The 27,807-nt window shown below is 39.3% G+C and overlaps 1 protein-coding gene across 1 annotated transcript; it reads left to right on the top strand.

Annotated features, from left to right (window-relative positions):
* Positions 1–27,807, top strand: LOC124619675 (zinc finger protein rotund-like). Its single transcript, XM_047146217.1, has 4 exons — positions 1–75; positions 172–304; positions 946–1,137; positions 25,622–27,807. Exons 3-4 carry the CDS (start codon positions 1,132–1,134, stop codon positions 26,900–26,902), a joined length of 1,287 nt encoding a protein of 428 aa, XP_047002173.1. The 5' UTR covers positions 1–75; positions 172–304; positions 946–1,131; the 3' UTR covers positions 26,903–27,807.

The following is a 27,807-nucleotide window of genomic DNA, read 5'->3' as shown; positions in this document are numbered from 1 at the left end:
CAGTGATTTCTTATTTCATTGTGTTCAGAGATGTTGGGATCCCTGTCCAATTCACAATTTTTCAGCTCTTTGCCGGTTAGCGTCTATTTTGATTCAAATGATTTGTAATGAACAAAAAATGTGTTTTGCAAGCAGTTTGTGTGTTTATTTACTCTGTTTGGTTTGAAGCAGGCTACGGAAGCTGTGATATTCGTTATGTGTGAGGATGAGACGATAATGAATTACTTGTCTGCAGAATTTCGGAAACAGGTGCTTCGATGTTGAAGACAAAGAGAGCCTCCGTGGATGTCACCGAATTCGTCAGGTGTGAATTTTCTTTAGCGATAACTGCAAATTGTTCAGCGCTGCACAGCATTATGTTCCATTGAGTCAGTTGTATCTTATGTCATTTAAGTTGTATCTTATGTCATTTAATAAAGCGCTTCCAGAAGTGTAACTGTGAAATAGAATGTTTGTCATATTTCGCAGTTCGACAAGTCCTCAGATTATGCTATAGAGTACAAGAGTAGTATCTTATACATTTACTCTCGAATCTTATGAAAACGGAATGTTGGATCATACAGGCATTTTTACAAGCAGTCAGAGTTAACTACTAAAGAAGACATTTGTTTGCTGTCGGGATAAAAACTGAATGATAATATAATGCTAATGTTCTGCGCAAATATTCCTATGTGATTATAGAAAAACGGGAGAACTGCGATTCTGTCGCGTCCGTTGTGTCAGCGCAGTATTTGTGTCACAATGATTTTTACTAGAGAATGTTTTGTATTCCCAGGTTTGAGTGTTTGGTACACATTGAACAATTCTTTATTCACACACTTTACTTTATGTGCTTTTTGCAACTAGTTGAGCATTATATAGTTATTGTGGTGTTGTCTGTATTGTCATATGTGTTTAAAGGTAGCTACTAAACACTGACAAATTATTCTCTTTTCTTCCTTAAAGAAACGAGGATGGCTTTTGAAAAATGCCTTTGCAGATTATGTGATTACATAGTGAAATGCAAACGGATTGGCTGCACAACTCATTGACCTTGGAAAAGGCTATCCAAATGATGATTACATTGTCCATAGAACAGAAGAAATTGTGGAACAATTTCAATAGATGATGTCATGAAAGTTGCAGTTGACTATGCAGGTATGTTGTACAATTAATTTTGTGGGTAGCAGTTAAGACAATAAAATCATTAGGCCTAACACTAGTCAGTTACTGAGAGGTGTACCTGTCAACGTGAACTGCATGATATAGCTGTTTGAGTTAAACTAATATTGGTTCACATAGAACAATGACATTTTACACCTCTTTCTGTATGCAAGCATGCCCTCCATATATTTTGTCAGGCAGATACGTGTAGAGCATCAGTTTGGAATACTTGTTGCCAACAACTGAAAAGTCTTTAAATGTATAAAAGGGAAATGGCATTTGAATCCCTTCCTGAAGATAGAAGTTTGAAAGTGAAAAAGCAAGGAAGAGTTATTAGTGGGAACAGGACTATTTCTGAACCCTGCTCCCATCCCCACTTTTTCCATACATCCACTTGTATAATTATATATTCAAAACAATCTTCTCTTGGGTTGTGCTATTTATGAATAGTGTACAGTCAGAAGAAGATAGTTCCACCATCTGCAACATCATCATAACAATGTAGTGTAAGTTAACTTGCTTTAGGCGAATAAACAATCTTCATCCCATCATAGCCACACCATCTCACTTCATAGTCCCTTGTTATTATTCATTGTCCTGAAATGGACAGTGCAAGTGTCTGTGGTAGGTAAGGGAACTACGGACTGCCTTGATCTATATTACTGCTGTTTATGCTGACAGCTGACCCATAGTTTGTGTCCAGAAATGTTCCCTCATGTTGCACTCTGTGTATCACATTTCAAAAGAAAATATAATTAATATTTGACACAACTAAACGAGAGACAACAGTGAATTCAGAAAATATTGTACATATCTCAGATTATTAGTAAGATTTTTTTTATTTAATTGCCAGTGATTTGTATAAATCATTTAAACTTGATGCTGGGTGGATTTCTTGGTCCTTCGCTTTCCCCATTTGAGTCAATGTTGTATCTCTGCTGAATATTGATCTTGATGTGAGTGGTACATATTGGCAGTTTCATACAGTCAACTATGAATGTCAGTTGCTGTCCCCTCCTTTCCCCAAATACACAAATTGTTTGTGACAACAATAATTTTCATGGATGTGAAATCAAAAACAGTGTTTTGTCCCCTACAACATTTTAATTCAGCATTTGTCATTTTTATTCACAGTGTTTATACTAATGCACATTGCCATTGGTTTGACTACACAATGCCTGTATTCGACCCTGAGTAGTTCTCAACTGTAGAAGCAAACAATAAATCATTCGAGATGTACATTTAATAATGGTGCATAACTTAGTATGCACATTTTAAAACTGAACATTTTTCACCACGAAACCCTCCAACTCTCTCCCTTTTCATCCCACTTTATACCTGAATTTGCTGGAGTGTCAAGGAGATTCCACATTTTAGAGAAGAAATTTCAAATTTGTTTCTGAGTATTTCTTATTTTGATTAGGCATATGTGACATTCGTTTGTGTGCATTTGCTTTTCAAAATGTGGGACTATAAAGGAAACTTCTATAAAACAGTGTGTACTTTTTGATAAAACTGTGCAAAAATAAAGAGTATTGAGAAATGTGAGAAATAAGAAATTGTGAAATTACTTTGAATATGATCACATGTTTTGAATTGAGCACACTGAGTGTGAGCTATATTATGAAATTTCATGATGATTGTCAAGAATTATACTAACGAATTTGGTTGTAATGGTTAATGTTTGAAATGGAATGAGCAGGCAGATTTCAGTCTAAGGGAATCAGGCAATCATACAGCATATGGCATAATGAGAAACACTTGAAATCATACAGCCTGCAATACTTTTAATATTGGATTAGGGTGATACTGTTATACTGGATTAATTTGCTTTAGTTTATATTGTTTATAGTTTGTCATCTCCTCCCCCTTCTTTTTTTAGATAACAATCTGCTAAATATTAGTGTATCTTTATAGAATCACAAGAAGGAATGAAATTAACATTGAAGATATATCTGTGATTTAATGGACATACACATTCAATGCAAAATGTATAGCTTCCTCTGTTTGTAGTATAATTCACCTTTTTGATTCTCAGAATTAGTGGAAATTGACATATATTTGCAGGTTAGGAAAACTGTATAAGGTAAGCTGTTTTACAATGGAAAAAAATAGCAGTATTGTCCTTCATTTCTCTTAAAGAACTGTTGTACAGTACGGTAGAGTAGTTGAAGCCATAAGTATTTAAGGAAACATCTGCAGTGAGTACTATTTCATTTATGCTCATGACTGTTTCCCATATTAAAAGTCAAGCAGTAATTTGCATGCAGTCACAATTTCTGATTTGTTATACAACAGTGAAATAGTAATCTAGATCAAGTGCAGTGTTGTTACTTAAATGTTTAGCAGAGCAATGTTGACAGCACTTGCTGAGGTCGATGTTTAATGGTACTGCAAGGGGGGGGGGGGGGGCAGGAAGGGTGCCTATGTGAGCATTCAATTGTAAGTATCGAAAGAGAGAACAGCAGCCAGAGAAGTGTTTTGCAGCTTGATTGGAAACAGTTGTATCAGATCCTAGCAACAAAGACAAAATTTTCAGTATATTAAAAAGAAAATTGCGAAAGTTCATTGAATCAACACCATAACTGTAGCAATAAATTTGTGATCCATGATGTATAGCAAAACATGACCCTGTGGACAAGGTCTGTGTAACTATTTACGCTGTTTGATAGGCGAAGGCGAGCTTTTTGTCGTATCATTTCACTTGCTGATATCATCTTTCAACCTAATTTAGCATGCCAACACAACTGTCATTTCAAATAAACAGTAAACAAATTTGTTAATATAAATATTTAAAGATCTTTGCAGGACGCTGTAGGTTCTCTTTGATTACCTACTTTATCCCCCATTGGGTACCAGAAATTAGCATGTTGCCAATGTATGTGTTGTAGAGGCAGATTGCTGTGACTGGCTTCACTCCTGGGCCATACTTGAACCCAACAACAATTCTTTTGGCTTCTCATACCTCCCTGCAGAAAAAAAAAAGATTTCTTACATTATTGGTAACTATATAAGAAATTGTGTATTGCTGTCTGGTATGCAACCTTTAAAGTGAAAATTATTTTGTTGAAAATTATATCCATTTGATACCAAACCCTCAACAGTTTTAGTTGTTGACTTTGTAGCGTGTCACCAGCAAAGATTTATTTCACTTGTTCTTAACCTGTGAGTTGGCGTGCCATTTTTTTACAACACGAGTGGGCGCACACCTTAATATTTACACATTTCAGGAATAGCTGTGTTATGTTACCGAGGTAAAAATGTGTTAGTAATAGAACAGAATAACCTTAGTTCAATTAAACAATGATAAAATAAACTTACATTGTATCAGCTAAACCACTGTTTAATTAAACAATAATAAAATAAACTTTCATTATATTATTTTGTTGCCGAGTACAAGGATTACCCTACAGTAATGACCCACTCGAAGTATTAAACAGAGCAGTTGCATCAGATCCCAGCCAACTGATTATTTAATTGCTAATTATCTCATATACAAGTGCCTAGTGGGATTGTGCTGCTAGCTCAGAATCTGGGTCATTTTCTTGCTTGGACTGTAAAGATTTTCTGAGTTAACTCACTGTTTATTTTATATTATTGCTGCTCTCTTGGACGTATGGCAACACAATTTATCACAGTGTTAGGTGAAGCAATAATGAAGGAATAGATTTGGGCTTGCAGTTGTGAAACAACGATGGAATACTACAAGACATTGTTATTTGTGGTTGGTGCACTTTGTACATAGGCATGCCTGCTCGAGGGTTAAGTCGTGACACATTTTCTACTTACCTGCACTTCATATGACCAGTAGGCTTGTAGAGCTCTTCAGTGCATTTTAAGAGTCGGAATGTTCCATCGACAACAACAGTGTAATGATTGTTGCATAACTTGGGGGTCTTACAAATGTAGGGTGGAGTAAGTTTTGATAATGAGTTTGGGGGACAGTGACATTACCAATGCATCCAGATTATTAGTGGACATTAGATGAGGTGGCACAGCTACATTGCAGTAGCACAACAGAACTTAAGGATCTCTTTTTCGAAACCTCAACATTCGCACCCATTCTGACGCTTAAGTTTGAAATTTGTCTCAAAGGTGCGTACAGCCTCCTGTCATGGTGCAAAATCACAGCGCTTGCCTAGCCAACACTACAGATAGCAAGGCCACAGCTCAGAAGTTCCAGTGACATGTAAGGTGGGTTAATGATGTCACATCGGCATGAACTTCACCACAATTCTGGCTAATGCTACCATGGACGCGTCACAGAATGGGAAGATTGTCACAGCCCCTCTTACCCAAATTTCGCCCCTTCTTTTGATGCCTCTGTGATGGAGGTTAGAACCGTGATGCACAGAATTGAAGTCACTTGGTTTTCGCAAGAATGATTGAAGGAAACTTCCAGACACACCACCACTCAGGCCTTGGGGGGGGGGGGGGTTTAAAGGGCCTCGATGAAACCACATCTTTCCCCCACTCTGTCCTGCTACATATTGCATGGGTAAAAATGACAGTTCGTAGTCAGGTGAACTACAGGTAGACGTTCTTGGCAAACTTTGACTCTGCTGATATCCTTGGATGTTTCAGCATTTCTCTGAGGACATTGTGAGGCTGTGATTATTGCTTTTAAATGAAGATGGTTGAGTTTCTTCCAATTTCTTGATTAAACTAAGCTAGTGACATTGTCATTCACTAGGCGTTAAACCGTAAACTTTCTTTCTTTTGATAATGAATTGTTCTTTTATGAAATAATTTTTAAGCTGGGAAAACGTGGACTTTATACACTCCTGGAAATTGAAATAAGAACACCGTGAATTCATTGTCCCAGGAAGGGGAAACTTTATTGACACATTCCTGGGGTCAGATACATCACATGATCACACTGACAGAACCACAGGCACATAGACACAGGCAACAGAGCATGCACAATGTCGGCACTAGTACAGTGTATATCCACCTTTCGCAGCAATGCTGGCTGCTATTCTCCCATGGAGACGATCGTAGAGATGCTGGATGTAGTCCTGTGGAACGGCTTGCCATGCCATTTCCACCTGGCGCCTCAGTTGGACCAGCGTTCGTGCTGGACGTGCAGACCGCGTGAGACGACGCTTCATCCAGTCCCAAACATGCTCAATGGGGGGACAGATCCGGAGATCTTGCTGGCCAGGGTAGTTGACTTACACCTTCTAGAGCACGTTGGGTGGCACGGGATACATGCGGACGTGCATTGTCCTGTTGGAACAGCAAGTTCCCTTGCCAGTCTAGGAATGGTAGAACGATGGGTTCAATGACGGTTTGGATGTACCGTGCACTATTCAGTGTCCCCTCGACGATCACCAGTGGTGTACGGCCAGTGTAGGAGATCGCTCCCCTGTGTGCCTCGGTCGTATGCAGTCCTGATTGTGGCGCTCACCTGCACGGCGCCAAACACGCATACGACCATCATTGGCACCAAGGCAGAAGTGAGTCTCATCGCTGAAGACGACACGTCTCCATTCGTCCCTCCATTCACGCCTGTCGCGACACCACTGGAGGCGGGCTGCACGATGTTGGGGCGTGAGCGGAAGACGGCCTAACGGTGTGCGGGACCGTAGCCCAGCTTCATGGAGACGGTTGCGAATGGTCCTCGCCGATACCCCAGGAGTAACAGTGTCCCTAATTTGCTGGGAAGTGGCGGTGCGGTCCCCTACGGCACTGCGTAGGATCCTACGGTCTTGGCGTGCATCCGTGCGTCGCTGCGGTCCGGTCCCAGGTCGACGGGCACGTGCACCTTCCGCCGACCACTGGCAACAACATCGATGTACTGTGGAGACCTCACGCCCCACGTGTTGAGCAATTCGGCGGTACATCCACCCGGCCTCCCGCATGCCTCGCTCAAAGTCCGTTAACTGCACATACGGTTCACGTCCACGCTGTCGCGGCATGCTACCAGTGTTAAAGACTGCGATGGAGCTCCTTATGCCACGGCAAACTGGCTGACACTGACGGCGGCGGTGCACAAATGCTGCGCAGCTAGCGCCATTCAACGGCCAACACCGCGGTTCCTGGTGTGTGCGCTGTGCCGTACGTGTGATTATTGCTTGTACAGCCCTCTCGTAGTGTCCGGAGCAAGTATGGTGGGTCTGACACACCGGTGTCAATGTGTTCTTTTTTCCATTTCCAGGAGTGTATTTCAGCATATTTGCCTAATACAGCAAACTTGTACAATACACTCACCATTGTTTGGAGTAACATAGGGGAGAAGATGCACGAAGAATCAAAAAACATGAATGCTCGATATATTTTCAAAGATGTATTCGTTGTTTGAATGTTACTGAAGTTCTTTGCGTAGGTACCGTAGGGCTGTTTATTTCTTAAATAGTCTGTGATGTTGGTCTGCTTCTGAGAGGAGTTGACTTTATATTTCAGCAGATTTGCCTAATACAGCAAAATTGTACAATACACTCACCATTGTTTGGAGTAATGTAGGGGAGAAGATGCACGAAGAATCGAAAAACGTGAATGCTCGATATATTTTCAAAGATGTATTCGTTGTTTGAATGTTACTGAAGTTCTTTGCATAGGTACCGTAGGGCTGTTTATTTCTTAAATAGTCTGTGATGTTGGTCTGCTTCTGAGAGGAGTTGACTTTTTTTTTACGCTGCATTTCAAATTTTTTTGCAGTAATAATTTCACTTTACTGAAACCCCTTCTGGTCCAGATAGTCTAGAACAGTATCATCATATTGAAATGTCACTGTCTTCATCACAACTTTCACATTCACTAAACCCCTCTTTGTTTTCATGTGAAGCAGTGGTCTCAATTTCGGCGTCACATTTGTACTGAAAACCGGGTTTACAAGCATAGGTCTTTAGCCACTCAGTCAAGGTTTCTTCATTGGCATCTTCAAAACCATTTGAAACTATTGGTAGATTCATTATTTATACGGTTGTTATGTCTTCATTACTGAAACCTCAAAAATCTCTTTCTTCCATATATGGACGAATTTTCCTCCATGATCAAAGTAATGTATGTGGCATGATTTCCTGCCAGGCATTAGAAATCCCATGTATGGCATCTAGAATTTCAAATTCTTCCAGAACAAAACACCACTAAATCATCCTCATCAGCTAGCATTATCAGTAGACCATCCTGGTAGTGTCATTTTCCCAATGCAATTATGCCTTGGTCCATTGAATGTCTAATGGCAGTCATGTTAGGAAGTAAAAACATAGTTATGGTGAAACCATTTTCAGGTATGAGAATCCTCTCATAAGAATGTGAATCAGTATTCTCAAGCAATAGAACAGCCTTGTGTGGCAATTCTTTTTCTTCTAGAAATCATCGAAGTTGTGGTACAGAAGTGTGTGAATCCATAGGGAGTCCTTAGCTGTGATGTCCTCGAATGATCTTTTTTCTCCCAATCACTAGTAGTTTCACTTTGTGGTTCCCAGAAGCACTAGCAGTGCACAAAATTGGAACACATTCTTCATATGATTTATATCCAGGAGCACAAACTTCACTCTTACAAGCAAGGGTTCTGGCTGGGAGACATTTCCAATACAGTCCACTTTTCATCTGCATTATTTAATCATCATATAAAGTTGATCGTCGGTAAAGCAAATGCCAGACTGAAATTCATTGGAAGAATCCTAAGGAAATGCAATCCGAAAACAAAGGAAGTAGGTTACAGTACACTTGTTCGCCCACTGCTTGAATATTGCTCACCAGTATGGGATCCGTACCAGATAGGGTTGATAGAAGAGATAGAGAAGATCCAACGGAGAGCAGTGCGCTTTGTTACAGGATCATTTAGTAATTGTGAAAGCATTACGGAGATGATAGATAAACCCCAGTGGAAGACTTTGCAGGAGAGACGCTCCGTAGCTCGGTATGGGCTTTTGTTGAAGTTTCGAGAACATACCTTCACCGAGGAGTCAAGCAGTATAGTGCTCCCTCCTACGTATATCTCGTGAAGAGACCATGAGGATAAAATCAGAGAGATTAGAGCCCACACAGAGGCATACCGACAATCTTTCTTTCCATGAACAATACAAGACTGAAATAGAAGGGAGAATGTATAGAGGTACTCAAAATACCCTCCACCACACACCGTCAGGTGGCTTGCGGAGTATGGATGTAGATGTAGATTATTAATTTGGTCTGGTGTGAAATTTTCCTCTCCCCCGAATTTCTGGAACTCTTCCTGGAAGGAATCAACAGCAACATTTGAAGTAACCTGCTCTCCTTTCATGATAAGTTCGGGAATCTGTGATATTGTTTGAATCTGGTTAGCCATCCAGATGAGGCATTAAACTGTCCCTCTAACTCTATAACTTCAAGAAAAAATTTAGTTTTTTGAGCGCACATTGCGCCTGAAAGACTGACACATTCTGTTCGTTTTTGGCTGAAACATTGCAAAAGAGCGGCATCTAATTCACCAAATGTAAATCTCTTCATGCTTTTACATTTAGGTGGTCCAGAAATAGTCATATTTCCTGACAAAATTCTGTCTTTTCTGCTTATTCTTTTTAAATGTCCCTAACAGTATGCATACCAATACCATAATTTGTACTTAGTTTTGCAGCAACTTCTCCCTTCTCAAATCTTTCAGTTATTTGTAATTATTGTTTTAATGTTGACAAATATTTATTTCGTTCCTCCAACAATGGAAAATCCAGGATGGAATATAATAATATGAGAGACGGAAAGTTGCCACTCACCATATAGTGGAGATGCTGAGTCGTGATAGTTACAGCAAAAAGATTCACACAATTCTAGCTTTCGGCCATTAAGGCCTTTGTCAGCGGTAGACACACATATATACACTCTTTCAAATGCAACTCGCACACACATCTGCAGTCCACTGTTGACAAAGGCCTTAATGGCTGAAAGCTATAATTGTGTGAATCTTTTTGGTGTGCTTACCGTAACTCAGCATCTGTGCCGTATGGTGAGTGGCAACTTTCCTTTTCTGATATTGATATTCTTTTATTTCTCCATCATTTTTGTTACAAATATCCTTTAATGTGCTTTGTTGACACTTACATGCTGATTAACACCAGAAAACTGTTTGTTTTCAGTTTACATAGAACAGGCTGGCCGATAACAATGGAAACAATACTTAAACGACTGAAATTGCATTTATTGTCACACAGGTGTTGTTTATTGCTGTTTGCTAGAGAAAATATTGCACATCATTTTTTTAGATGCACGAATAATCTGCACGCGAATAATTGAGAGTACACTGTATGTTGTTGTCAATAGATTGCAACTACTGAATTGTAGTATACGTGTTCTAAAACTTTAATTAGCTATTTCTATGTATTTTAAAAGTTATTGAAAGCAACAGCATGAAAATGAGTTTCATTCAGATGAACTAATGATCATGTAACCTCAGTGTCATTAGTTCAGGCCTATTCCTTAGGTATTGTAATCAGATGTGATGCCACAACAGCAGAATGTTCCCACAAAAAACATGTTGGTTGATTGAACTGAAAACAAGTGAAGTTAGCTTTGGCAGCAATGTGTGATGATTGTAGAAAAAGAGGAAGAAGAAGATTATATGTAGCCCTATTGGCAATTAGAAATCTCTCTTCCTCAGTAATAAAGCACCCTGCAAATTCTCAAAATGAAACTAACCATATTTTTTAAGAACTTGTGTGGACTTCTTCAGTGGTAACACTGGTTCCCGTCACATCACCAAAGATAAGTGCTGATGGGCTTGGTTAGCATTTGATTGTGTCACTGTCTGGGTCTGCCAGCTGCTGTTGGCAAGCAAGTTGCACTTAGCCCTTGGGAAACCAATTGAGGAGCTGCTTTATTGATAAGTAGCGGAACCAGTCACAAAAAAAAATGGTTCAAATGGCTCTGAGCACTATTGGACTTAACATCTGAGGTCATCAGTCCCCTAGAACTTAGAACTACTTAAACCTAACTAACCTAAGGACATCACACACATCCATGCCTGAGGCAGGATTCGAACCTGCGACCATAGCAGTCGCGCGGTATCAGACTGTAGTGTCTAGAACCGCTCGGCCACCCCGTCCGGACCAGTCACAAAAACTGACAATGGTTGGGAGAGCGGTGTGCTGACTGCATGCCCCCCTATATCGGCATCCGGTGACGCCTAAGGGTTGAGAACTACATGGCCACCGGTTGGTAGCTTTAGGCCTGTTTGGGCAGTGTTTGTTTTCTGTGTGTACTTGCATCACCGATGGTTAGTGGTAACTACTGCTGCTAGCAGGGCGAGCACACAACCTGTTAAATGGCTCGTCTGCACAGGGGTTTTGTTGCACACGGTTGCTTTATGCCCTTACATAAATTATTCTACATCTACATCCATACTCCGCAAGCCACCTGACGGTGTGTGACGGAGGGTACCTTGAGTACCTCTATCGGTTCTCCCTTCTATACCATTCTCGTATTGTTCGTGGAAAGAAGGATTGTCGGTATGCCTCTGTGTGGGCTCTAATCTCTCTGATTTTATCCTCATGGTCTCTTCGCGAGATATACGTAGGAGGGAGCAATATACTGCTTGACTCTTCGGTGAAAGTATGTTCTCGAAACTTTGACAGAAACCCATACCGAGCTACTGAGCGTCTCTCCTGCAGAGTTTTCCACTGGAGTTTATCTATCATCTCCGTAACGCTTTCGCGATTACTAAATGATCCCGTAACGAAGCGCACTGCTCTCCGTTGGATCTTCTCTATATCTTCTATCAACCCTATCTGGTACGGATCCCACACTGCTGAGAAGTATTCAAGCAGTGGGCGAACAAGCGTACTGTAACCTACTTCCTTTGTTTTCGGATTGCATTTCCTTAGGATTCTTCCAATGAATTATATGATCATTCCATTTTAAATCACTCCTAATGCGTACTCCAAGATAATTTATGGTATTAACTGCTTCCAGTTGCTGACCTGCTATTTTGTAGCTAAATGATAAAGGATCTATCTTTCTGTGTATTCGCAGCACATTACACTTGTCTACATTGAGATTCAATTGCCATTCCCTGCACCGATGTATTAAAGTGGCTAAGAGGTCAGCTAGTGTAATACAGATATGTTGTTGTTGTTGTGGTCTTCAGTCCTGAGACTGGTTTGATGCAGCTCTCCATGCTACTCTATCCTGTGCAAGCTTTTTCATCTCCCAGTACCTACTGCAACCTACATCCTTCTGAATCTGCTTAGTGTATTCATCTCTTGGTCTCCCTCTACGATTTTTACCCTCCACACTGCCCTCCAATACTAAATTGGTGATCCCTTGATGCCTCAGAACATGTCCTACCAACCGATCCCTTCTTCTGGTCAAGTTGTGCCACAAACTTCTCTTCTCCCCAATCCTATTCAATACTTCCTCATTAGTTATGTGATCTACCCATCTAACCTTCAGCATTCTTCTGTAGCACCACATTTCGAAAGCTTCTATTCTCTTCTTGTCCAAACTATTTATCGTCCATGTTTCACTTCCATACATGGCTACACTCCATACGAATACTTTCAGAAATGACTTCCTGACACTTAAATCAATACTGGATGTTAACAAATTTCTCTTCTTCAGAAACGTTTTCCTTGCCATTGCCAGCCTACATTTTATATCCTCTCTACTTCGACCATCATCAGTTATTTTGCTCCCCAAATAGCAAAACTCATTTACTACTTTAAGTGCCTCATTTCCTAATCTAATTCCCTCAGCATCACCCGACTTAATTAGACTACATTCCATTATCCTTTTTTTGCTTTTGTTGATGTTCATCTTATATCCTCCTTTCAAGACACTGTCCATTCCATTCAACTGCTCTTCCAAGTCCTTTGCTGTCTCTGACAGAATTACAATGTCATCGGCGAACCTCAAAGTTTTTATTTCTTCTCCATGAATTTTAATACCTACTCCGAATTTTTCTTTTGTTTCCTTTACTGCTTGCTCAATATACAGATTGAACAACATCGGGGAGAGGCTACAACCCTGTCTTACTCCCTTCCCAACCACTGCTTCCCTTTCATGTCCCTCGACTCTTATAACTGCCATCTGGTTTCTGTACAAATTGTAAATAGCCTTTCGCTCCCTGTATTTTACCCCTGCCACCTTTAGAATTTGAAAGAGAGTATTCCAGTCAACATTGTCAAAAGCTTTCTCTAAGTCTACAAATGCTAGAAACGTAGGTTTGCCTTTCCTTAATCTTTCTTCTAAGATAAGTCGTAAGGTCAGTATTGCCTCACGTGTTCCAGTGTTTCTACGGAATCCAAACTGATCTTCCCCGAGGTTGGCTTCTACTAGTTTTTCCATTCGTCTGTAAAGAATTCGTGTTAGTATTTTGCAGCTGTGACTTATTAAGCTGATAGTTCGGTAATTTTCACATCTGTCAACACCTGCTTTCTTTGGGATTGGAATTATTATATTCTTCTTGAAGTCTGAGGGTATTGCGCCTGTTTCATACATCTTGCTCACCAGATGGTAGAGTTTTGTCAGGACTGGCTCTCCCACGGCCGTCAGTAGTTCCAATGGAATATTGTCTACTCCGGGGGCCTTGTTTCGACTCAGGTCTTTCAGTGCTCTGTCAAACTCTTCACGCAGTATCATATCTCCCATTTCATCTTCATCTACATCCTCTTCCATTTCCATAATATTGTCCTCAAGTACATCGCCCTTGTATAGACCCTCTATATACTCCTTCCACCTTTCTGCTTTCCCTTCTTTGCTTAGAACTGGGTTTCCATCTGAGCTCTTGATATTCATACAAGTCGTTCTCTTATCTCCAAAGGTCTCTTTAATTTTCCTGTAGGCGGTATCTATCTTACCCCTAGTGAGATAGGCCTCTACATCCTTACATTTGTCCTCTAGCAATCCCTGCTTAGCCATTTTGCACTTCCTGTCGATCTCATTTTTGCCTGTTTCACTTACTGCATTTTTATATTTTCTCCTTTCATCAATTAAATTCAGTATTTCTTCTGTTACCCAAGGATTTCTACTAGCCCTCGTCTTTTTACCTACTTGATCCTCTGCTGCCTTCACTACTTCATCCCTCAAAGCTACCCATTCTTCTTCTACTGTATTTATTTCCCCCATTCCTGTCAATTGCTCCCTTATGCTCTCCCTGAATCTCTGTACAACCTCTGGTTCTTTTAGTTTATCCAGGTCCCATCTCCTTAAATTCCCACCTTTTTGCAGTTTCTTCAGTTTTAATCTACAGGTCATAATACAGATATATATGAGTAATTAACCAATGAAATCGAGAATTAAGGATATTAATGTATGTTTAGCACACGTTAGATTTATATAGTTGCTTTATTCATAGAAACTTGCTTAACTATGAATGGTGGTCCTACACATTGTGGTCCAGTCAAGTCTGTAAATAGTTTTAGCATAGCAGTGGCAGGCAATAAACAGTTCACTACATCACATTCACTGTAATCCCACTATGTTCACAGCTCACAAACTTATAACCCAAAGATTAGCTGCTGAACAATCCTGTATGCCTGACCCTGCCTCGGAATCAAAATGCGTGTGACCCCACGCTGTTGTACCCCACCTTATCCGTTTGGCTCCCAAACACCAGACCATGATCTTTGTCTTGTGTCTCTGTTCTGTGCTTTGTCATGTGACACACTGCTCCTCATTACAAATATTTTTGTTTCAATATATTGCATGAACTGGAACAGCAGTCGCTTGTTAAAATGCCTACTTAATTCTTTGTTGCCCATTTTGCATTACGTTATTCAAATCCTTCTACATGCATTAATACGTAAAATTTTTATCAATTGAATGTAGAAAATGAAACATCGGTACAAATTACCCATGAAAAGGCTAATAGTTTTATGTATTTGTGGATGAATCCATTTTAGGCGCAGAGTTTCACCTGTTGTATTACATCCTTGTTACACTTATTATATGTCTATATTAAGTCTACTTTTCTCCTGTTACAGTCATATGGACAACACATTATAATTTTAAGTAAAAGACACAATATTCTCCACTTTGCTACCAAATATTTTGGATGCCAGGTATGATACAGCAAGCAACCAAGAGCAGCTTCATTAACAAGTTTTTGTTCCCCGTCACAGACTGTAGCTTAAAGTGCTGTCCATGCACTGCCCAGTATGTGGAATACAGCAGGTGCTGGCAGTTTGTCATGTCAGGTTGGAGGTACACAGGCAGAATGGTCTGTTCTGTATTTGAATTTGTGAGTGATTTCATCTGAAATTCGAAATCGTGGTTGCACAAAGACAGAGACCTCATCTGAGGTTTAGATTAGCATGGAAAGTTATAATTTTTATTGATGTAAGGGGAGCTAGTGATGAGAAAATACAATCCCCTAAAATTGTGGTGTCTGAAGAGTACTGTTGGTTAGCCACTGCTGTGGTACATGATTTCCTGTGTGTCAGTGTACGTATTTGGTCCAGATATGACATTTTTTTTCCCTCAACGATATTATTTACTTGCACTTTAACCACAACGTTTTTTTTTTTGTTTAGATTGGTGTCTTAAAAACTATTACTTATATTGTGGAAGGAAATCATCTTATTTATTGCATTTATGTAAATCAGTTCTATGAATGATTACAAAAGTTTGAAGCAGTGATATTTGTTTTTTAATTGAAAGTTTTCTGTTAGATCACTCAATAGAACAATCTAGACAGAAAATATTCATTGAAGTGCAACTTGGTGCCACTCTTGTTTATACTGTCAGGTCACACAAATGATGTCTTGAACAGATGAACTGTTTACAAGCAAGAGAAAAAGGAATTAAAGTAGTAGGAATAATTATATTTTTCTGTTGCATGTGACTGTCTTTCTCTGTTCATAACATGTTTTCTCTGATTTAGTTTTCTGTTTACTTTGTAAGGCATGTCACTGTGTTGTGCTTCTGGTGGAGTATGCTCTAATATCACACACCAAATTATTTGATACATCATTTGTGCCATGTAGGTGTTTATTATGGCAAAGGAAAAATCTCCTGTAGTACCTGGTAATCAGTGTTCGGATTTCTCTCAATTAGCCTTTAGATTCTCAACTCTTATGTCTTTGTCAGCTGCTTGTGTCTCAGTAGGCAGTGTATGTGGATTAAGTTCACTGATTCAGTCTCCGTAATGTGTGGAAGACCCGGTGCAAGACCTGCCCAGTACACACACACACAGCATTTCCTACTCCAGTCCTGCCACAGGCTTATCTTACATCATCAGAGGAAGGGCCACCTGTGAATTCAGCCAAGTCATATACCAATTGTGCTGCAACCACTACACAAGTTTCTGTGTCAGTATGAAAATTGACATGCTGTTCACCAGGATGAATGGCTACTGCCAGTCTGGCCAAGAACAAAGCTGACCACCCAGTGGCACAACATGCACCTGAGTACCACATTCTCCAATTCAATGGCTGCACCACAACCTACATCATTGGTACCCGTCACTCTGGCATTATCTTTTCTAAACTATGCAGGTGGGAGGTATCCTTGCAACACACTTGCCCTTGATCTCTGCCATCCCACTGTCCCCCCAGCCTCTACCCAACATTTTCCCCTTCTTCTGTCCTGTCAGCTCCTCCCAATCCACACATCATCGTTTTCTGTACCTTACCGACACTGGTACCAATGTGCCACATGCCTCACCTGTGTACCTGCCACCCCTCCTGCCCATGTTCTCCATTCAAGCCACTGCCTCAACCCTCTATTCAACCCATCAGACACAAATCCCACCCTAGGCTACCTGCTGAACTGCAATCCCAGTGTTTGTGTGTCCAGCCAGCACAATGGATGGGCACTTACTTGCATGGGTGTTTCTGTGTATACATTTGTACTCTAGCTCATCAGTCTTTTCTCTCTTTAGTATGTGCCTGTCGATCAGTCAACGCTTGTGCTATTTGGTGAATGGACTCCTTTACTCCTAAATTATTTCAATTCTGTCACAACTTTCATATATTCTTAACAAAAAGCTCATTTCTGTGGCTTAGTACATCTTGCATACAGAAAACAGCAAGTCTGATGTGAACTAAGACTTTTATTGTATTGTTTCACATCAAGACTTAATCTTACACAGTGTGGGCTAATTTCTTTGCACATTTGGTGTATCAAGTGAGTGAGTAACTAGAGCATCAAAAGTAAAGGAATTACAAGATAGCAAATAGCAAACTTTTTCACAAGTAAATATCAAGTTGCTAATACAAATGACATGGCACAACACAATTACGTGGGTTGTCACATAAGTCCTTTGCAGTTTTCCAGAACCATTATAAATAAACTATTTTTATTTTTAAACTGATTGCTGCATTTACATATGACAGGCATTCTTGAAACTCTACTGCAAATCACAGATTTACAATTAAAATGAAGTCTTACATAGCACATTATTTTCGATGCACATCTACAGTAAGATAAGACAGTCCATGAGCGCTGATGTAAATGTCACAACAAATGTGCCTATTTTGTGGATAATGATGCAGTATTACAGAGACTGAGTCAGTGAACAAGTGTCAAAATGATACTTTTTCAATTCCTACAGAGGACATTTGCTGGTTTTGTAATGCATATGAACAGTTTATTGAGACACAAGCAACTGACAAAGACATAAGAGTTGAGTTTCTGAACAATATTTTAGTTCAATTGGCAAAGATGAAAAGAGTAAGAGAATCTATATGCTAATTGTGAAAAATCCGAACATTGATTACCAGGCACTTACAGGAGATTCTTCTTTTTCCACAATAAACAGCTACTTCACACAGATGATGTATCATATAATTTGGTGTGTGGTATTTGAGCATACTCCACCAGGAGCACAACACAGTGACATCAGGAGCACAACACAGTGACATGTCCGACAAAGTAAACAGAACACTAAATTGGAGAAAACATGTTATGAATAGAGAAAGACGGTCTTGAGCAACAAACAAAAATATAATTATTCCTAGTATTTTAATCCCTGTTTCTCTTTCTTTCAAATGGCTCATCTGATCAAGTGATACCATTTGTGTGAACTGAGAGTGTATACTAGAGTGGCAACAAATTGCACTTCAATGAATGTTTTCTGTCTAGATTGTTCTGTTGAGTGATCTAACAGAAAACTTTAAATTAAAAAACAAATATCAAATCTTCAATCTTTTGTAATCATTCATATAAGTGATTTACATAAATGCAGTAAATAAGATGATTTTCTTTCCATTATTGGAAGTAAAAAAATAGTTTTTAAGATGCCAATCTAAAAACCTTTTCATTAAAGTGCGAGTAAATAATATTGTTGAGGGGAAAAATATCATTTCTGGAGCAAATACATACACTGACATATAGAAGATTATTTACCGCAGCAGTGAACAACCTGTAGTAATCTTTAGCCACCACAATTTTAGGTTAATGCGTTAAATGTGTTTTTTAATGGTATTTTTAAGTGTCAGGAATCTTGCCTTTAGTCTTTAGCTGATTAACTATAGCTAAGTGGTGATCTTATGAAGTCAGTACAAGAGTTTAACATTTTACTGGGAAAGTCAGTCTTGCCAGGAGAATTACCACATTTTGTAATATTCACATGTGTTGTATTTTTTAAAACTGTGGGCCATCGGTAGTGGTGTATACAGTATTGATAAAGCAAATAAAATTCGGTTACATTTGATTGATTATTATTAGTCAAATTGTCGCTGCCAAAGTGAGGAAATAATGTTTGATGGCCAACAATTTCTGTGTGTTGTCATTTTTGCCATAGCAATTGTTTTGATTCTAGCTTTTGCTCAACTATGAAATTTATTCAGGGCGCCCATTACTGGTTATGGTTCAAATGGCTCTGAGCACTATGGGACTTAACATCTATGGTCATCAGTCCCCTAGAACTTAGAACTACTTAAACCTAACTAACCTAAGGACAGCACACAACACCCAGCCATCACGAGGCAGAGAAAATCCCTGACCCCGCCGGGAATCGAACCCGGGCGTGGGAAGCGAGAACGCTACCGCACGACCACGAGATGCGGGCCCGTTACTGGTTAATAGTGTTCCGAATTGTTTTTGCTTTGTTTGTGGTGTGTGTTAATTTTTACACACAATGCATGTATTTTGCTTTTTAGAAAAATGACTTGCATATTTTGCAGTTTAGATTTGGCTCTGAAATGTAAAGAGGTGTGTAAACTTGGAACACGGTGCTTTAAATCCAGGCAAAGTCGCGGAATGGGGTCCACTGATCATGAGACTGAACAAGAAGCTGCACTATTTATTTATTTAGTTCGAGATAGCCGTACTTATGCCACACAATTTTAAAATGTCGTTACATATTTAAAACTTTGAAATATATAAAATATAAAATGCTAAATTGAAAATTACAGTTGCTATAAATAATGTTTCCTTTGAAAAAAGGTTCAAACAATTTGCTTCTTAATCTTTGCCCGATCTGGGCTTGTGTTCTGTATGCAGCAGTTTTGTTCTTGATAAGGCATTAAACATGATATTCCTTCTGCTTGTGACTTGAAAAGAGCCTTCTGCGGCTGGCCAGAGGGGCCGAGTGGTTCTAGGCACTACAGTCTGGAACCGCGCGACCACTACGGTCGCAGTTTCGAATCCTGCCTTGGGCATGGATGTGTGTCCTCAGGTTAATTAGGTTTAAGTAGATCTAAGTTCTAGGGGACTGATGACCTCAGAAGTTAAGTCCCATAGTCCTCAGAGCCATTTGAACCATTTTTTTGAGCCTTCTGGCATAAATAAAACAATGGAAAATCCAGGATGGAATGTAACAATATTGTGAAAAGGTAAGTTGCTACTCGCCATATAGTAGAGATGCTGAGTCGAAGAAACCCACAACAAAAAAAAGACTGTTGGCTGATTGGTCGAAAGCTTTGTTTGTGACAGTCTTTTTGTTGTGCCTATCTGCCCTTCAGGCATAAAAATACATGGCAGTTCAAAAAACTGCAGGTAGATCTGAAAGTGTTGCAAACACACCACAAAACTTTATACTGTTAGTAATTGCCAATGTAATTTGGGTAATATGGAGATGTCCTGCATTCGATATAATTTTATAGCATTTTCATTGTTTTCTTTGGCAGTGCTTGCAAATTGAATATCAGTAATGTAATATTGAAGTCTAACTTCATATTAAACTCCAGTAATCACTTCCATAAAATAAAAGTACTGATCTTGTTTTGTGTGTGGGTTATTTCAAACCCAGTTATGCAGGGTGAAATTGTTAATATAATAGTTTTGTATTGTATAGCATAGCACAGTTAGGACTGAACCTAATGTTAATTTAATATTTGTCCCTCACTTTCAAATTTGTTTTGCTTGGCTGGAATTTCTGACACAAATTATGCTACCATATTTTCTATATCATGGGTTATTATCATGGTTTCTAACTTTGTTGGTATTTGTTAGGTCACCTTATGTGTTAACCCTTTGACTGCTGGAGGCATGCCACCTGCTAGGCGCACTGAGGCGCCGTGGTCTGTGGTGTAATCCATCTACCTGCACTGTGTGCCTGTCCCTTGGAGCTGCCACTGGGACTGGATCGGTCCGCTGTCCAACCTGCCCTGTGCTGGATATTTCTCTGCTGAATACGACTTGTGCAGAGCCAGCATGAATTTTTGGCAACTTTGAGCTGTAATATGTTGGGCAATAGGTTTTGTAAAGAAATAAAATTTGGCCATCTTGTACAACTTTATGCATTCTCTTAAGAATAATAATGAAAAGAATTTTACGAACCATATCGAGCCAGAAAATTGTAGGTAAATGGGCCAAAAAAATAGGTGCCCGAAAAAATTTCAAAGTTTGGCTTCTTGCATCTCCTGAACTAATATTATGACGAACGTGAAACTTGGCATGTAGTAACTTAACAACACAAGGTTCTTAAATAGAAAGTTTCATTTCCATAGCACTTTTCAGTACTGAATGAATTAAGTGCAAAATTGAAGATTTAGTAAAAACGTCTAAAATGCAGTATTTTTGTAGTGACTTTGCTAAAAAACTAGCTATATCCGGATTCCGCTCCAGCTACTGCTGGGTCTGGGTGCTGGGGAGTCCTCTCCATTTTGCTCGGTCCTCCCGCCACTTTTCTTCCTCTACTTGCTGCCATGTCACAGCTCTCCTTTCCACAGATATTCTGGCTCCCATTTTCCACCGTGTTCTTGGGCACCCTCTAGGTCTTTTCCCTTCCATCTTTAGTTCTTCCATAATTTTGGGGAGTCCCTGCCCATGCATCCTCTTAACATGCCCATACCATCTTAATCTCTTTTTCTCAATTTATTTTCTCATACTTTCTTGTTTAAGGTCCTTTCTAATCTCTACATTCCTTACTCTGTCCTTTCTTGTTTTTCCCTTAACTGCTCTGAGAAATTTCATTTCCCCTGCTTGCCGTGTACTCCAGTTCCTTTCTGTCATTGTCCATGTTTCTCCACCATAGGTGACAATAGGGAAGTAATAATTGTTACACATAAGGAGTTTTGCTTTTTCTGATTTCCAAATCAGGTGTTTTATTGTTTGGTAGAAATTGCCTCAGTTCTGTAACCTCCTATTAATGTCGTTAGGTATTTTTCCATCCCTAGATATTTCACTTCCTAAATAAGTGAAACTTTCTACCACTTTGAGGGGTTCTCCATTCAAGGTAATATTTCCATTGATCCCTTTCTCTCTTCCAAATACCATTACTTCACTCTTATCTTTATTTATTTTTAATCCATACCTTTTCATTATTTCCTTCCACGCATCAAGTTGTAACTGTATGTCTACCTCTTTATCACCCCATATTACCATATCATCTGCAAAAATCATCTTTTTGTCTTTTTGCTTTACTATATCTTTAACTGCCCTATTCATTCCCTCCACCACAACATTAGAAAGTGCAGTAGATAGAATACTTCCTTGCTTAAGTCATTGTCTTGTTTCGAAGTATTCAGAGTTCCCCAATGGTATTCTAATTCTACAATTGTGTCCTCTGTACATTGTCTTTATTACATTAATGTATCCATCTTCTGTATCTATCTTCTTCATTTCTTTTTCTTCATTTCTTCCCAGAGTCTTTCCCTGGTAACGGAGTCATATGCCTTTTCTATGTCTATAAAAATCATTGTCACCCTTTTGTTATACTTCCAACTTTTCTCCATCAGTTGAAGGACAGAATATATCAGGTCGATCATGCTTCTTCCTTTCCTAAACCCATGCTGTTCTCCACTCAGCTCCTTTCCTATCTTTTCACTTATTCGATTTAGTAAAATTCTTTCAAAATTGTTGTGCAGTCAATCTATTGCACTCTAAATTTCATTTTCATCATGCGTTCACACTACTAGATATGCTAACCAGAAGTTTACATTGATTTCGGGCCTGATTTTCACACCCCACTTTCATTCCAGTTGTACAGCTTGGTATGTTTTACAGAGCACAGTTTTTTAGACTTTGTAAAAACTACAGAGGAATAACCCTTATGAGTCATACAGCCAAGATTTATCTAAAAAACTGTGCTCTGTAAAACATACCAAGTTGTACAACTGGAATGAAAGTGGGGTGTGAAAATCAGGCCCGAAATCAATGTAAACTTCTGGTTAGCATATCTAGTAATGTGAACGCATGATGAAAATGAAATTTAGAGTGCAATAGATTGACTGCACAACAATAAGGAATAAAAATTTTTATTCCCCTACTATTTTCCAATAATCTACAAATTAGTCGAGAAGGTGTTGATTTTTATGAAAGGATGGAAACAGGGTATATTCAATACTTCTTTTTCAAATACCACTTTCTACTAATGCTTCAAAGCAGGTCTCATTTGAACAACAAATTTTAAGCCTCCCACCCTCCCCAGAACAATGAGTTTAATGTTCAATATTGGCTAACAACAGAGGCAAAGTAAGAAGAAAAATCGCACTGAGAAAAGAGTTTTTACTTTAGCATGTTGTTTCTCATTGATCAAAGGCGTTTCAATCAGTTATGGAAAACATGTTTTGCACAAGGAGACCGATGCGTCTACATTTGTACTACTAAGGATAAAAGAATATAACTGTCCATGTTACATGTTAATAATTTAAATGTATCGTACACAGATTAATATATGGGTTTTGTTATACTGGCGTAATGTACTCAGCGTAATCACATTCACTAATTCCTTCAGAAACATCACTAAATTTTCTGAAATTTACTTCCAAATAGTTAGGAATGCTTCTTTGTATGATAAGTCTCAAAGCAGGGTACAACACATAATGGAAAATTGGAAGTTTTGCATTGGTATCTAGTTTACCAGTGCACTTTCTGTTTTGTGCAAACCACGCATCTGCATATTAGCGTACTTTTCTGCAAATGTTTACTCACGATAACAGCCGGAAAATGTCTCCCTGTGATCGCAGAGGATTCTCGTCATCGTAATGCCTTCCCCTACCAGCTTTTGTGCTTTCTGTAGCGTATTTTTCCACAATCTCCCTTACAAGAGAAAGGTGAAATTCTGTGAATGCCAGTTTTCGCCCTGTTGCCGACTGATCGAGAGCATGAGCATTTAGAATGTACAAATTCAAAATGTGAAAAAAATATTTCTTATACCACTTCACAGTCTTATGTACTGATACCACTGAGCTCAATAACATGTCACAACGGTCAACTGCACCCATACTTGAATTGTAATCTACAATACATTGCGCTTTCTTTATTTTTTTGCCAGTATTTCTGTCAGTCTCCTCTGTTTCAACCATTTGTGTTGTATGACTTGTGGTCAACAAGTACACCTCTCTCTTATTGCACCACTTGGTAGTGGGGACTTTGTCAGTGGACCTAAACTCTGTTTCTCCTCATTTTAATTCCTTCTGCAGTTTTGCCATGTTGCGCCTATTCTTATGAACAGTGCCACATGTGGCTGTTCCATGGTTGTGAAGCCAGAGGAACAGGTCCGGGCTGGAGCACCAATTATCGACATATAGAATATGACCCTGTTCCAGGTAGGGTCCCATAAGAGTTGCCACTACGTCGCCACTTCTCCCCAAATTGCGGAACCCAATTGCAGTTGCTGCGCCTGTATATACAGTAAAATCTAAAATATACCCACTCTGACAGTCACACAATACAAATGTATTTATTCCGAATCTACTTCACTTGGTTGGAATAAATTGCTTAAAAGATAATCGTCCTTTCAACAGCAACAGACTGTCATCAATACAAAGCTTGTGATGTGAGTGAAATGAATTGCAAAATATCTTATGAACTTTGTCAACAATCATCCTAATTTTAAATAGACTGTCGCCTCTAGTACTCGCAGAGTTATCACTGAAGTGTAATGTTCTCAGAAGTAGACAAAAACGGTCTCGGGACATAATTTTGCTGAAAATTGGTGTGTTCAAAAGTGTCTATCTGGACCAATAATCACTTAATTTTTACTTCTTAACTTGCGCCATTAGAAGGCAAACAGCAACAAAACAATACATTTCATCAAATCCAGTGTCTTTCCACTTTGACAACCGAGAATTCACAGATTCTGTAGTATTTTGTGTGGTGTAAACCTAAAAACGATTTGTTTTGTCTGCAATAAATTGCAACAGTTCTTGAGACGTAAATATCACAAAAAATGAAAGAATGCTTGGGTCAGTATCTAATTGACATTTGTGTCCTGAACTGGAGTCATCGAAGTAATGGTTTAACGGCTGGAAATCGGTTACTTTCCAGTCAAATGTGTCACTTAAGTGCGTTCTTTTCCGAACCGTTTCACTGTCACTTTCTGATTCCTCAGATTCAGAGGGACTGCTGACTGTAATTCTTGCTCTCCCCTCTGATATAAAGGGCTTAGGACTACAGCCTTGAGATTCTGTTGAACTCTTCACAGTTAGCAATGTCCGATAATTCACATTCACTGTCACTCTTAGTGAGCATATACAGGATTTCTTTATCTGTGTAACCACGGCAGCGTGACATTTCTCATGTAGAAAACAAGAAAACTTATGAAAATACAGTAATCTAATTCGAATTCTGCAAAGAGGGAACACAGCAACAATCATATAAGCACTCTCGAACTATACAATCAGACCATTGAACAGCTACTGGAAGAGCAGGGCGGAAAGACAGCTCTGCGTGTATACATGTCTGTAGCGTTCAGGGAACTGTTGCTAGTGTGCCTAAACTCGTCCCTAGCAGTGGGAAGGCCGATGATGTGGGATGCGTAAACACGTCCTTAGCGATGTTGGGAAGATCCAAGGTCGCGCATATACGCCTCAGGTGCGCCAGGGGAACAGCGAGGCATTAAGAGTTTACACGTCCCCAGCAGTCAAAGGATTAATGTGTCCACCTGACTGAAGGATGAATATGTATCTTTCTCATACCGCTGCTCTCTCTCTCTCTCTCTCTCTCTCTCTCTCTCTCTCTCTCTCTCCGTGTGTGTGTGTGTGTGTGTGTGTGTGTGGTAAAATATGTATATAGAGCAGTGTGGGAGGGATATGTTTATAATTTTGGTTTGTGTGCTTGGTAAATTGCCCATATTTGCTTTTGGTTACATTATCTATTGTTATGATTAATGTATTAATTGCATAGATTTTAAGCTTGTGAGTTAATGATATTTGTTGTTTTAATGTTACAGAGGCCTCAAAGTGCAGATACTGTCCAAGCACGTGACACGAAAAGATATAAGTGCACACAATGTTCCAAAGCATTTGCAAACAGCTCATACCTCACACAGCATACTAGAATTCATTTGGGTATCAAGCCATACCTGTGTGAAATATGTCAGAGAAGCTTCACTCAACTCTCCCATTTGCAGCAGCACATCCGTACCCACACAGGTGACAAACCGTATAAATGTCCTGAGCCAGGCTGCAGCAAGGCTTTCTCTCAGCTGAGTAATCTTCATAGTCACTCTCGTTGCCACCAGACGGATAAGCCTTTCAAATGCAACTCATGCCATAAATGTTTTGCAGATGAGCCCTCCCTCATAGAACATATTCCCAGACACAAGGAGTCTAAACACTTGAAGACCCATATTTGCCAATATTGTGGGAAGTCGTACACACAGGAAGTGCATTTGGCGAAGCATATGCAGAAACATGCAGATAGGACAGACAAGATACCACCTTTATCAGGTGCTGAACCAAATGTTCCAGCAAATCCACAAGGCAGTGAAGCAGATGGCTATTCGGCTATTGACCTTCAGACATATTGGGCCAAGGTATCTCCAGATTTCAGTAACGTTTTGTCCGAGGCTGCTGCACGGGAAAATATGGCCTTGCGACAGATGAATAATTCCCCATTTACAGAACAGCGATCTGCAGCATCCCAACTTCGTGACCTTCTTGAGCAAGGCGTGACACACCAGCCACAGGATGAAGACACTGATCGCAGTGGAAACAATGGAGAGAGTGCTGATGATGTGGGTGAAAATCTGGTCACGAAAGATCATAGCCCCAGAGATGCTATAAGTACAGTTAGGCTACCAGTGCAGACATCTGAATCTCAACAGTGCTCGGTATCTGTTCCTAATCCTACTTCTGTTTATTCCATCTCTCGGAGTGAAACTTTCGCATCTTCAAATCTTCCCCCATTCCAGACTGTAAGCGGGCTCATGCACGTTAATCACCTTACCCAGCACAACCAGCATGTGAATCCTGCCTCACAGGTGATGACGTCTGCTCCACAGTATCTATCTTATGTAGCTGTTCCTTTGCCTCAGCATGGTGCGTTTCCGTCGACAGTAAGTCAATTTCCATTGTCAGCTGGTGTTGTGTCTGATGCTCCAAAAACCACATCCAACACATTTCCTAATCAACTTATCTCTTTGCAACAAATTAAAAACTATGCCCAGCAGCCCCTCTCTTCATCTCTATCAAGTGAACGTCTTTTGGGCATTAAGGAAGAAATTGATTAGCAGCATGCTGCCAGTAATGCAAAAGGTGTTATTGTAGGAGTGTTCGGTTTGATAAACAGTGGAATATACCGGTGTGATTATTTCAAAAATCTGACAGAAATGACCCAGTTGCTACTCCGATTTGGATAGCAATGCAGAAGTGAGTGTGGTGTGCACAGTTCTTTTAATGAAATGTGATTAGGTCTTTCTTTTTTGTTTGTATTAAAAGAAATATATTAATACATTTAGTGCCATTTTTACATGCTTGAATGTAAAACTGACTGGAGTTTAATAGACAGAGCATAAGTTTTTATCTATGATGTCTGATTAATGCCATTCACTGCTGTGTAGTGTTGTGCCAAATATTGGCGTGAGTGACTGTTATGAACTTTGTTTTACCTCAGATGCAATCCAGGTAAAGAGAGAATGGATTAATTGCCATTTACTTTTTAAATATACTATGTATATGTAGAATTTAAATATATATATATTTTACTATGAAATTGTCATGACTTCATAATTAAATAACTTACTCATATTTGAAGCATGGTAACACTAAGACTGATTTTTATGTCTATTTTTGTCTAAATGATGTGGCTGTTGTACCAAAGTTAAGACATCAGTCTAAAAGTATTGCAAATGTTACAGATAATAAAAGGTTTTAATTGTGTTCTTATTACCATTTGTGGCAATTACATGACATAATTTTATCTGTTTCGCAAGAAAAGTTCCACAGGATTTAAAACTCTCATTAATGATAGTATTAAATGTAACAAAATATTGTGTTATGGGTCACCAATACTGTGATTACATGCATGTAAATATGAGGTGTTACTCTTGAAAGACTGGAGCTATTTGTAACATGCATGTATTTGGAAATTTTAAAATGAAAGTTGTTATTAATTATAGCTGTATTTTAGTATGAA

The sequence above is a fragment of the Schistocerca americana genome, chromosome 6 (genome assembly GCF_021461395.2).
Source record: "Schistocerca americana isolate TAMUIC-IGC-003095 chromosome 6, iqSchAmer2.1, whole genome shotgun sequence".
Lineage (NCBI taxonomy): Eukaryota > Metazoa > Arthropoda > Insecta > Orthoptera > Acrididae > Schistocerca > Schistocerca americana.
Note: the sequence above shows the minus strand (reverse complement) of the source record. Positions and strands in the feature narration are given on the sequence as shown.